Below are 14,135 nucleotides of genomic sequence, written 5' to 3'. Positions count from 1 at the left end.
CTCACTCACGCAATAGCACATCGTGACGCCTGGACATCATGACGACATGCGTCTTCCTGAGATTCAATTCAAATGACCATGTACGGAAGTATTGAAAAAGGGATCTTCAGCAAACATAAAACTATACATAAGTGAACTATAAAAACGAGTGTATTTAATGCATCGTTTCATTGGCGACAATAAAGTATATAAAGTCTGCGTATCGAAGACATGATTAGCTGAAATTATTTATGTACCAAGAAAGAGTTACATGATGACTCCATCGTTATTTTCTACTGGCAGGGCAATTGTGATTGCCTCACAAGGTGTCGTTTCATAGTCTGATTACTGGTATTAAAAGTTGTGTCGATTTAAATTTACTGTTGTGCCATCCATAGCCATTTAGCTTTACAGTTATTACTCATAACACACTTCTTTTAATTTGGCGAATGGTGAAATGTTGTCTCTTAATGACCCCACACTGTGATAGTGGCGCTTAAAATGTTGAATAAAACATATTTCACGTGAGTAATTGTTAAATGTGGCGTTGGAAATCTGAGATCACAACCTAGTCAGGAATTTGGAGTGTACCTTTGATGGTGGCGATATTTTATTTTGGCACGAACAACACTTTTTGAACCGAAGCGAGGGAAGTGTGCTGCCAACCTTTGCTCGCATATCTGAAGACTGGTCATATTCTCTCGGCTACAGTTTGCCTGTGGGTAAAGACAGATGTGCTTGGACCTCAAATCTGTAGTATGTCGGCAACTGTGTCTATCCTAGTAACATTGTCGCAACGTTCGTTATTTATTGCCCGCATCCAGTGTCCAAATGCTTGCTTCCTTTTGCCAGGCACCTTCATTCTTCACGTTTCAGCAATTACCAATAATCTTTGCCCATCAACTTTGAAAGGTGATCGTTATGTGGCTTATAGAATTTGTCCAGAATGACATGTGTCTCTGCCAACATATCCCCAACTGACAGACCATACTTCCTCGGGAAGCCATGCCCCAGGGCGGTTATGTTGTTCAGAGCTGCATCGGATAGAGATTCTGGAAGTAGAGATACAGTCATGTCAGGAGACTGACAGGATGTTCTTGTTCTGTTGTTTAGTGAGAACAGTTGTCTCATTTTGAGTATGCTCTTTCTCTGAAAGTATTCTCTACAGAGTACTATCCTAGTGTCCCAGCAGAGAGAAAACCAACTGGCATTATTCCCAGTGTTGGTAAGTTTAGTTTTAAGTCACGCTCAGTAATATTCCATCTGTATAGACTAGATTAGAATACAACACAGTGATTAATCGCGTGAACATCAGTCAACGCAATTGGGATATGGCTTCATGTCATCGCGAATGATCACCTTCATCCCTGATCAAGTCGACAAGTTTCCGGGTATATGAAGTACATGTGATGAAAGTTGATCAACAAAATACTCACTTAATTTAAGAAATCTGAAGATTTCTGATAGATGTTTTGTTTCATTATTCGCATAGTCCTCGAACGTTTGAACGTAGATCTGGTTTCTGGGGAACACTTTCATCCAGTCCAATAAGAACACGTGGTAGATCCCTCTCCGCAGATCAAGCTGAAGAAACACATTCAACATATGAGAGTAGTGTTACATTACGACTAGCTGTGTACTGCTACGTGTGCTTTCACATTATGACTATCTGTGTATAACTGCGGAACGAGTAATTTTGCATCTCTCTAATGTACTACTGTGAGTTGTCTTAATACTAGTAAAGAAACACATCATAGGAACATTTCTAAAGCGTCAGTGTCCACCCACGAATGCATGCTCATGGCGCTGAGTACAATATGAGAATGAAGAATCACTGGAAGGCTTCAGTGAAGGAAAGAGTCTTAAGAGTTTCTTGAAAGAATCGGTTGTTTCAAGAAAAATGTTGAGGCACTTGTAGACGATGCACATGACTTTGAAATCTACCTGGTATGGAACAGGATGTATAGACTTCAGCACAGGCGATGTATGGTCATATTTAGAAGATAACGAAGTAATTCTGACTTTGGTATTCTTAACTTTCTGGAGCCGTTTTATGTGTCATGTCTCCTGTAAGGCTATTGCAATAGTCAAGACGGGAAAGTTAAGCTAAAGCTGTTTGTGTCCATCTGTGACTGGTCGTATATTACATCACATCTATCTGCGTTTTACTGTGAGTGGTCGTATATTACCTCTGTGTTCAGCTGTGACTGTACGTAAGTCCCAAAACATTTGATGTAAAATTAAGTCTACCAGTTTTTAGTTGTAGTATTCATTTTATTTTAATTTTGGCTAGCATTTCGCACAATCTCCAGCGCCTGAGGGGATGATGTGAACTCAACTAGGGTCCATGCAGGTAGCAAAGGTGGTGTAAGTTCCCATGGTCCCTACTATGGTGATCTACCTTCTGTCGTTGGCGATCTATAGCCCATGTTTTATACTGTATTGTCTGCTTTAATTACTAGAATGTTTTACTTTTCCATGCTAGTTTTATACCCATATCTGTGATACCCCGGTTTTTTACTGCCCATCGTGACAGGTTTCATTCTTCAAAGTGTTTTAATTTTTCTCATATATAGATTGTTAATTTTGAACTCACTCGCTTACTCTAGTGTGACTGGACGTATATCAGATCTATCTGTGTGCAACTGTAAGCGGTCTTCCATGGTATCCTCAGTGTTACTGTGAGTGGTCCTGATTCATTTTAGAGTACGCACCTCCTCTGTCAGGGAATCGGCGATGGTGTAGTTGTAACAACATCCACGTAGGGACTGCGACACAAGGCACTTGTTGAATTTCCAGATCTCCCTGCTAACGAGGTCGTGGAAGTCCTGCTTTGACACCATCCTTCCTAATATAGATGACTTGAAAAAGTAGTAGGAGTAGAGTCTGAAACAACGATTTTGGGAAGATCTCTCACATTGTGTCTGTATGTTTGTCGCTGTCCCTTTGTTTTTGAAAAAACATATTTTATCTCTCGTATATTTTCTCTTCTATAGGTCAGAGAAGAGCTTGGGTGAAATTGGTCTTCGGCAACCAATGCTTGTCATCAGAAGCGACCAGGGATCGAGCGGTCTGGCTCGATGATTTGCTTGACACATGGTATAGTATCCCATCTTCGCAGATCGATGAAGATAACCACTCGGCATATTAAATCTACGTGTCGTAAATAATCCCGTCTGGACCAGACGACCCAGTGATCAACAGCATGAACATGGATCTACGCAATATTGGGATTCGATGACATGTGTGAAACAAGTCAGTCTAATCGCAATATCCCGTTATTCGCGTCTGATGCCAAGCATGAGTTAAACAAGATCAAGCCTAACCCGGATCTTCAAGGTTTGGGGGACTATGTATGTCTTTTCTGTAACCTAAATGATCATGGAACGCAAGGCCACACGTCGACGACTATGCAGTGGCAGTAGGGACCTGTGTTCAGATTTTACGATGTATAAATGAGATCTCTTAGTACAAGCTGGCAGCTCTCAGTCAGGCGGCAATGGTGAACATTCTGGAGTTGCGCCCGCCTGGAAACTTTGAATGCTGCGAATATGGGCCTGTTGGACAAACCTAATCCTAAATCAACATTAAGCCTACTTTTTCTCTACAGTTCTTATAATTATTATACGATTTGCGGAACCTGAAAGTTGGGATGACTGATGACTACCGAAAGCATGAGGAACTAGACCAAAGGAGTAATGCGAACAGAACGGTCAATGTATAAATGCGTTCTTGCAATAAACCTTAAACAGCATTAATATACCAGAAGTATAGGGACATAGGGACTGGGCAAATGACATCCATTGGCCACGTGGTAAAGGGAGATAACTGAGGAATGTACCCGATAACATCACTGACTTTTACATCGTGCGTGTGCGGGCGTAATCTGGATACCGGATGTGTTACTGAACCATACCTGTCTGCGGGGTTCCTTAGAGACAGGATGATCTTTGCATGAGGGTTCATATGGTGGATGATGTCTGCATTTGTAACACATGGCTCCGTACATCCTTCGTTGCCAGGCAACATGTCCCAAAAGTCAATGTAGGAGAAATAACCTGGTGTTGCATCTCCTTAACAAAGACACATTTCAAGAGATGCATCTACTGAAATGAGTGTTGTGAATGGTAATGAAAGGTTTTCATATTTAATGTCAACAAAATTATTGATGGGCATGTTAAAAGGGGCTGCGCTTGGGCATCGTCTGTTGACAATGCACAAAATCCATGACCATAACAAGATAGCATGATCTATACGCATCACATATCAAAACATTAAGGAGTCTATTCAACAATTGCATATATTCCTATTATAGCTCTATGTTTAAATTAAATTGGGAGAAAGACTTTCAATAGTATGTTTCGTAAATAGATCAAAGATATTATAAGTATTGTTTATTAAATAGTATCGGCGGCGCAATATTGTTTACTGAAAGAGGGTATAAGTGTTGTTCCTCCCTGTGAGGATGCATAAGGCCACGTCTTTCAAAGTAATTTATTATGACCACTCTTTAATTCATAGAATATGTGGGGTTTTTTCAGTTGTATGGCTAAAATTGATCAGACTGCCAACTCAGGAGATAGATCATTTTTGCATTGTCTAAATTAGTTTTGGACTTTTGAAAATACATGCCAACTAGTTTTACCTCTCTCTGTCATACTCTAGTTATTTAACAGTCCGTGGACGACTACATATATTTATTGTACAACATTTCTAGTTGCTATATGGCTGAAATGTTGCCGAGGTGTCGTTACATTTTAACGCAACCTCGCAATCAATTTGCCAACAGCCGAAGGGGTGATGCAAGTCCAGCTAGGGTCCATGTAGGTAGGAGAGTACTTTAAATCCCCATGTCGTTACATTTTAACGCAACCTCGCAATCAATTTGCCAACAGCCGAAGGGGTGATGCAAGTCCAGCTAGGGTCCATGTTGGTAGGAGAGTACCTTAAGTCCCCATGTCGTTAGTAGGGTGATCTACGTCCAGTTACGTGCGATCTGCAGCCCGTTTTCATATTGTATTTTCTTTGTTGAAATCAAATTTTAGAGTCAAATGCTAGTATCTAGATAAAACTAAAGTTGTGATCTTTAGGAAAGGTGGTCCAATAGCGTTGAAAGAAAGATGAGTATTTAATGGTCAGTTGGTCAATGTAGTGGATCATTATTCATATTTAGGAATCTGGTTTTCACATACTATGAACTTGAACAAATGTACGAAGGATTTATCAAAGAAAGGCCTAATGAGTGTAATTTCAATTGTTCATAAAGTTGGACCCACGCCACCTAAAATATTTCTTAAACTCTTTGATAGCCAGATACAACCAATTTTATTATACGGCTCAGAGGTATTGGGATTCCAGCGGTATGAATGTTTGGAGAAGGTCCATTTAATAGCATGTAAAAAATATTCTTAGTGTTGGGTCTTCTACACCAAATTGTATGGCATATGGTGAATGTGGTAGATACCCCATATATATTAATTCCCAAATTAGATGTTAAAAATACTAGTTCAAACTTCTTCATATGCACGAACAGCGTCTTCCTAAAATAGCATACAATATGCTTTTACATTTAGATAACATGGGGAAAACTACATGGGTAACGCATAAAAGGAACCTTGGTTATGGTTTCATATGGTTATTTCAATCAGTTGGAGGTGTAGACATGTTTCTTAAGGAATTTAGAGCGCGGTCTGCAAATATGTTTTACCAGGAATGGCATTCAACTTTAGAAGATAGCTCACGTTACACTTACTACAAAACCTTCAAGACTTTATTCCAACCAGAAATTTATTTATCAATACTCACGTCGGAAACTTTAAGGAACCATTTTAATGAATATCGTCTAGGTTTATTAGACCTTGTCGAAAATAAGGGAAGAAAGGTGTCCATTGCAAAATCGCAACGAATTTGTCAGTTGTGCAATATATAAACAGAGAATGAAATTCACTTTGTGTTCGTCTGTCCATTTTATAGTGACCTTCGAAAGAAATATATTAAAGATCATTTGATAAAGATGCCACCATCGCAAGCTTTCGTATATGTTTTAACTGCTAAGAACGAATCTCAAATATTAAACCTTTCACTATATATTAAACATGCATTAGTTAAAAGAAAAGGATTGCTTAAAGAACGTGTTACTCCCTGTGTGTAACTTTTTGTTATATACATACTCTCTTGTATATGGGCCGGAGGCCTTTTGTACAATATACCTTTTGACTTTGACTGACTGACTTTGATTCTGTGATGGTCTAATTGGTTTTACTCTCCTTCGTCAAAATATTTTTGTTTAAACTGGGTCAAACAGCTAGGCTGGGAGTTCTTCTAACATCTTTACTTGTGGAGCTCTGTAAAAATAGTGAGATATTAACAATGGATACACAGTAAAACGACTGCCGTAAAACTGCCATGAATCAATATACCACTGCCAACTGGTCTTGCTCGCAAACAACGTTTATCTCTTCAAGGGAAGTAACTCTTGCGGGCTCTGATGCTTACTGATTAAAACACAAAATGAGTGAAGTGCTCGTAATATATCCCAACTATAAAGACGTGACACCTAAAAACCCACAACTCTCCGCAAAATATAAGTTCAAACCTGACACATGCTCTAGGTGAGAGAAATATACCAAAATTAAACTTGCTTCAAGGAAAGAAACCCCACATAAAACAATAGCGTTACCCTAAATAATAATAGACTCACCCAGGTCGGGACAATATGAAAATAGTGAAAATATTACTCCTTACAAACACTACCATGTGAATTTACACATACAATATAAAGATGATATACAATCTGAACTATGAATCAGAAGTTACCAGAAGAGTGAACCTCCTAACACTAGCATTGTACTCTTTCTTTCTCTACACACAATGTGGCCGCACGGGCCAACGGTCTAAACCGGAAATGCACACTTTTACGCTTACGTCATGACGTGGCAAAACATTTAAAGGCGTGCCCAGAGCATACTGGGCTCTGAATATTCATAGTACATAGTACTTGACCATACTTTTCCATAGCTAACCTAACAGATCCTAACTAAATTATTGGATATATTTTCTCACTAACAAAATGATTACTTTAAAGCAATGGAAAATGTCATTCGATTCAAGTCACGTTTAATGACTAATTTTAGTCGGGGTGTGGCTCAAGTGCTGCCGGTATGACTAAGGTTTAATTCAGTTGTTGGCGATCTATAGCTCGTATTTTATGTTGCATTGTCCCAATAGTGATATTAGTTTTAACCTTCCACACTAGCCTTAATTGCAACTGATATTCTAGTTGTTTTACAGTCCTTTGACGACAGTTTTCTACAATGTATACATATTTCATTTCAATATCAAACATGTCCTCGTCACAATATGGCTGAAATTTTGCCGATGTGACGTTAAGTATTAACTCACTGACTCACTCACTAAGGTTTAACTCGCTCAAACTAAGTATTGCCACAGTGGTGTGAATGTTTTTATACTTTGTTTATCAATACCGCTGCAACATCAAAGAGGGTAAAATGTGACATTTGCTCCTTACTTCGTTGCCACTGAGGGAATCGAACACTTGTCCTCGTCCTCACGGGTCAACACTTTAACCACGTGGCTACCTTCTCTACCACTCTTGTTACCATCATGAACATACAATTAACAGGTTCACTATATGTTATGAACACACCTGGGGACGCCTTCAACCACATATACTGCTATACTCATTGATTATAATGGATTTGCCAACATAGGCTTAGAGGCGAGTGAGCGAGTGGCTTTATATGGATAAGTGGATAAGAAAGAAAGAAACAGAATTATTAGAAGACATGTTTCGGAAATAGATTAATGTTATCTGAAACCAGATAGATTAAATTAGTAGCTGCGATTGTTTGTGGCTGTATCCTCGAAGGCGGTTAAAATATTGTAAAAAATATTGTCCTCCTCAGATGGAATGTAGTTCCCAAACTTTTTAAATGCATTTTGATATCTCAATTTTTAATTGTAGTACTAATGCTAGTTTAGACTTACGGCTATATCTAAACGCAATCGTCAGTGGCTGGAGGGATTGTGTAAATCCAAGTTCTGATGGTCAATAGTGCCGTGATCTACCTTCATTTCTTGGCGACCTTTTTAGCCTGTTTTCATACTGTACTGCGCTCTTGTGTTAAGTGCAAGAAGCACAGGGTGAGTCAGAGCCAATCTCCTTATATTTATTTTATTTGTGAATGTCCATGAGAAGAAACATGATATACATTACAGATCAACTATATACCTGCATACAATCACATATTAGCTGTTCAGAGGCGTTTCGTACATGAAAATAGTGAACAGACTGTGACTCAGAAAGGTAATGGGTAGTAAAGGTAATGAGCGAGTTAAAATTTAACGTCACATAGGCAATATTTCAGCCATATCGTGACGAAAACAATTTATATGAGAAAAATGAAAACATTTTGAAGAATGAAACCTGTCACGATGGACTTTAAAAATACTGGGCTATCACAGATATGGTAATAAAACTAGCATGGAAGAGTAAAACATTCTGGTAATATTACAATATAAAACACGGGCTATAGATCGCTAACAACTGAAGGTAGATCACCATAGTAGGGACCATGGGGAATTTCAGTACCTTTGCTATCTGCATGAACCCTAGCTGGATTTACATCGTCCCTCCAGCTGCTGGCGAGTGTACGAGTGGTAAGGAGAAGCTAAAAGGTTATCTCTTAACCGGCCTGGTCTAAATAACTGCGTTAAGAGAAAACAAGTGTTCAGGATTTTAAGGAGGGAAAAGGTCAATATTTTTTGTATGCCTTCAATATGTACAAGAGCACGAGGAATTAAGTAAACATCAGTGGGGATGCACGGAAGGTTATTTCAGCTTCTGTAGAAATAATGCTAGGGGTTCTGTTATCCTCTTAACAATACTTTTGAGCTTAAAGTGGTGAACAAACATGCTGATAAGTGTGAGGGAAATTATATAGCCTTAAAAATTGAAATTAATGAAGTTACCTATTCACTGTTCAATATGTATGGACCAAACAATGATAAATCAGAATATACTGCCAATATACTGGGAAGAATACTAGGAAGAATATACTAGGTGAAATTGAAAAAAAATATTTTTATGTAGAGACTGGAATTTGGCTCTTGATACCGAAAAGCTTATCAACCGACCGTATGTGGTCCCGCAAGGAGTAATCATATGAGGCGTACTGTTTCTAATTTGATGTTATCACTACTCATATGATGATTACTGTACAATTCCATGATGACTGTGACGTGAAATCTGGTATGTATGTATGTGTGTGTCTCATGCATGTCTTGGAGATTAAACAAAATAGAAAAAATATTCTATTGTCTTCATAAATATAACAGTTTTAAATTAACATGACACCGTTAATTATTTTACAGTCCTTTGATGACTTATCATTTAAGAGCTTATATTTATTTTGTATGCACATTTAACAGGAAGTGATGTCAATTGAGACATGACAGATTTTATTGTTGTTAGGTGAAGGTGTTTTATGTAGTTATAAAATCATGCAAATAAAAAGTATAAACTGCTAAATTCCAAAAACATGTTTAAAAGTTTCTTTGATGAAGGGCTATTTAATAAACATTGTGGTTATTTGAAATTTGATGTTCAAAACTCATAAGAGGTTTTGTTGAGGGTGTGGTAGAACATTCTATGTGGTTGAGGTGCATCTAAATTATGCCCCTTTGTGGAACATTTATATCACCAAGGAAGTGAGGTGGTTCATTCTGGCCTCGGTTTCCTTATTGTGTGTAATGTGACCAGAGATTAAGTCTCTGATTGGTTGCAATTTCTTTTTTGGGATATTAATACACTGAGTGTCCAAGCACATGGCACTTGGTACAGCAGATCAGAACAGCACAGAACAGCACAGAAACAACATTGTTACTTGCCACAGGTTAGTTTTAATTTGATATTCTTTCATACACTTAAGACAGACGTTATCATTTACACTGTTTAAATGGAATTTAAGAAACATTACAAATAATAAGCAAATTTTTCAGCATAACAAGTACCTAAAGTATTTCAATTATTTTATGCCTTGCAGTGGTATGAATTTGGCAAATGTTATTTGCAGGTGCCAAACGGTAAATCAAAGTGCCATTCCTTTCCACAAATGGGTGAGGTTTATTTGTTTATTTTCTTAAATATACAATTCATTTTTCTCAGTGCATTGTGTTAATGTTGTAATCGAGTGTTTTGCAATACCTGACTATTTTAATTCATTTATGCAACCTGTATGTTAATCCATGTCATACAGCATTTTCAAGAATACTTTGATGTTAATACTGATATTATCACATGTTGCAGGATGGGTTTTGTTGGTGGAACCCAAATGGATTCGTAACTGATTCGAGACATAAAACGTCCTCACCCCTACCAGCGTTGGTTGTCATATAAAGAGCTGATCACACACAGTCTATGGCTGAAAATTTACCGAGGTGGCCCACTCACTCACTCATTGTCGGCGACCTATAGCCTTTGTCTATACTGTATTGTCTACGTTAGTTTCAACTTAGCATGCTAGTTTTATTGTAACTGTAACAGTCTAGATGTTTCACTGGCCTTTGGCGACAGGCTTTAGATCATACACATCTTCCATTTCATTTTTAAATATGTTTTCGTCAAGGTATGGCTGAATAATTGCCGATGTCATGTGAAATATGAACTCACTCACCACTCTGCGTTACCAGCTCACCTGCCATATATGGGCTAACAGTGTTCTGATTGTGGTTTCTCTGCATGAAGTTGGCGCTCTTCTGCAGCAGAGTCAGATACGAGTCAAAGGAGGAACAGGATTCACCTGAAATTATAGGGAGTGCCAGTGACTTCATGACATGAATAACTCATGGTACCGGTTCGTGAGTCATATTTGTAATAACCAGTACCAGTTACCCCTTTCACAAATGTTTTCAATGGTTTACAAACATCCACTAGTTATTTCTGACTAAAATCTTGTAATTCAATTACATAGGAGCAAATTGCAGTGATCATTTCACCCCGCAAGCACCAAGTGAGTTTAGGTTAACTGTTCTTTAGAGTGACATTCCGGACATATGAGAGCGTGATAGATAGATGGCACTGACATAGCCAGAAATGAGGCAGGTTACCAAGGTCATCTCCTTAGAAAACATGAATACAATACCATACCCATACACATTCTTTGCCATAACTGAAACATCAGGAATCATCAGAACTACCTAGAACGTTTCTCAGACCTAATGTTTAACAATTAGAAGAAGACCGTGGATCCTAAAACTGCGTGTAATGCACGTGTCTACGTGCACCTGACCAACATGACGCTGAGTAACGTATGCTAGTTGCTACATTGTCGACTCATCCTGATGGTTTGTTATCCAACGCTGGGCTCAGCAATATCCTAGGTATAAGGCGTCGGTCTGTAAATAATCGAGCCTGGACAATACATTGATCAACAACATGAGCATCAGTGTACGCAGCTGGGATACTATGACATGCTTCATCCATTTCAGCGAGCCTGACACCTAAATCCGTTAGGTCCCCTCTTACAACAATCATGGGTTACTAGAGGCCAATTCGAATCCAGATCTTCACGGACCTTGTCAGATTGCCTAACACAGAACGAAGACTTGCACCGAATCTAAGGTTTGGATAACTAATGAAGAACCTACACACAACGTGCCTATATGTGTATGCTATGCATATGCATGGCTGACACCGGTGAGTATCATCCAGTCAATACACACTCTCACTAAACTTCGTTCCCGTCAGTCTTCCCACTAATCTGTTTACACTTTGACTTACGTAGTCGGATTCGACACACCCATTGCGTCTCCTTCATGGCGTGGGGAGCAACGTTGGGGTGTTTAGTCAGCCTGTTGAACAGATCGGTGGTCCCACTCTTGCCTTGCCCTATGATGTAGAAGTACGGGAGACAGCGCAGCACCTTCTTGTTTTCCCGCTTCCTTCTCCTGGCTATCTCGGCTAGAGATTTCCTGCTTTGATCCATCCCCCAAAGGCAGTGGTTCTGTGGGACATTGTATACCCACCAGCATGGGTTTGTAAACTCAGACAAAGGCTGTGGCACACTCTGGAGTTGAAATTGGGGGTAATATTACCATATCAATCACTTCATGCGGTAGAGTGTAGTAAACAACATCAGCGACAAATAAAACGATCTAGCTGTTGAAATGGTTGTTAGCTTATATGTTAGCATGTGTGATGGCAATTTAAACATCTTAATAATGAGTATCTTAGACGTTCATGATGTTCATCCATCTACAGAATTTGGATACCGAAAAGGTTTGGTAAATAAAATGTCATTGTTTCCATTAGTATCAATGGAACCCGAGGGGGTTCGCGTGATCCTGGGACAGTCAGGCTGGTAAGGCTCATCATCAGCTCAGGGTCCGTGCACAGTACTACAGTCACCTCTTGCAGCGTCGAAAGTGTGCAGTATTGTAATGCAGTCACCTCTCACAGCAATAAATGTATAAAATAATGCACTGCCGTCACCTCTTCCAGTAAATAAAATATACTGTAAGAGGGAACATCTGAGATCGCTCACCTCTACTGTTTCAGTGAGACAAAGCTTTGTGAGTTATTAGACACTCAGTGGTTTGCAATACTACAGTGAGCTGTTGACATTTTTGCCACAGTGTCATTTTAATAAGTTAATATCAAATCGTTGTACCTCTCCACGAACAAAACGGTTGGAAGCAAGGTCAGTAATCACTCACCATCGCCATGGGGTCAAGGTCGCGCCATAACGTGTTATTGTAGCGAGCACGTGTCAGATAGGTCACAGCTTTTCGGAATGCTATGTCTCTATCATGGTATCCCCAGGTTCGGGATTGGTCTCGGGGTCGCATCTGCAAGTGTGGTGGTACTCGATCTTCGGCGCTCTGCATGCGTGTGACCAGTTGTGACATGTGTCGGTGAACCACTTGAATCTGTTCCAGTTTGGACGGCGTGAACGTCTTCATCATGTTCTTAATACTGCCTCGCAGAAACACAACTCCAAACGCCATCACAATAATGACCAACCTCTTTCCCCCTATAAGTTTCATGCTGGAACAACAGAACATTCATTCAAACACCAGCCTAAGTGACTGAACCAGATATCTGGATATGCATGGTATCAACCACCTGACACGTGTTTCAATCCATAAGAACTGTATTTGGATATCGGGGAGGAAATATATTAAAATACGTGTCATATGATACCGTCTGAGCAGGGTACTTAAACATGACAAACCAAATAAATCAGACCCTGTGTGTTTGTGGCAGGTGTTGTGGCGGGTATATTACTGCGTGCGGGACTGACTCTGGATATCTGAGTTTACCATCACAGAACACTGTGAATAATACAGTATAATAATGTCATGATGTTAATCTCTCAACTCCTCTAAGCAACTATCGGCAGATACTAACAGCCCAGTCTCATACACTTCTAATGTAGTTATATAACACTCACGTGTTCTGCTGGTTCATCGTGTTGCTGTTACAATATTATATATTTCTTTTATGAGAATGCCACTCAAATGAATGGGTGAGTTCCACACTTTATGTCTTCTCTCAGCCCATTCAGTGTAGATTCACTATATTTGCGGTAATCATGATTATAACCCATGTTTCAAAACTTTTGTCAGAACAGCAGGTCTGCAACAGTAACTGTTGATATACACAGAGAACTTAAGTAATTAATTCATTAAGCAACGCCTGACATCTCACGATTGGATACCCCCCAGAAGACTTAACATGATGCTGGTATTCTGACTTAGAGTGATACACGTATACTGACTTCAAATATGCCCTAAATAGCACACACACAACTTGGGTTTTAAAGCATGAAACAAGAAACTCTGAAATGAATAAAACACGAAGAGGACGAGCTCGCTTTACAGTAATATGGAACATTATAAGATTTGCTTATGAGTGTAATGTGATGTGGCAGCTGTCAGTGGATGTTCCCAGACGCCTTTACACGGTGCTGTGTTTGGTTAGGGAACAATACGTCGAACATAATACACAACTGTAGAAACAATAGCGGCTTGTCGATTGTATCTCGTAGTCAAGTGCTTCAAGTTACACCAAGCCCTGATATAAACAGTCGAATTAGAAACCCATATCTCTCGTACTGAAGTATTTCATTACATAT

General features: G+C 39.2%; 1 protein-coding gene across 1 annotated transcript; it reads right to left on the bottom strand.

Moving 5' to 3' along the window:
* Positions 1-858: 858 nt before the first annotated feature.
* Positions 859-13,044, bottom strand: LOC137278668 (carbohydrate sulfotransferase 15-like). The gene is made up of 7 exons (XM_067811176.1): positions 12,715-13,044; positions 11,780-12,065; positions 10,695-10,799; positions 3,896-4,052; positions 2,694-2,865; positions 1,416-1,563; positions 859-1,031 (listed from the first exon to the last, which is right to left on the bottom strand). Exons 1-7 carry the CDS (start codon positions 13,042-13,044, stop codon positions 859-861), a joined length of 1,371 nt encoding a protein of 456 aa, XP_067667277.1.
* Between the last annotated feature and the right edge of the window lie 1,091 nt (positions 13,045-14,135).

The sequence above is a fragment of the Haliotis asinina genome, chromosome 1 (assembly GCF_037392515.1).
Source record: "Haliotis asinina isolate JCU_RB_2024 chromosome 1, JCU_Hal_asi_v2, whole genome shotgun sequence".
In the NCBI taxonomy this organism is placed as follows: domain Eukaryota; kingdom Metazoa; phylum Mollusca; class Gastropoda; order Lepetellida; family Haliotidae; genus Haliotis; species Haliotis asinina.
This window is presented reverse-complemented; position numbering and strand designations above follow the sequence as displayed.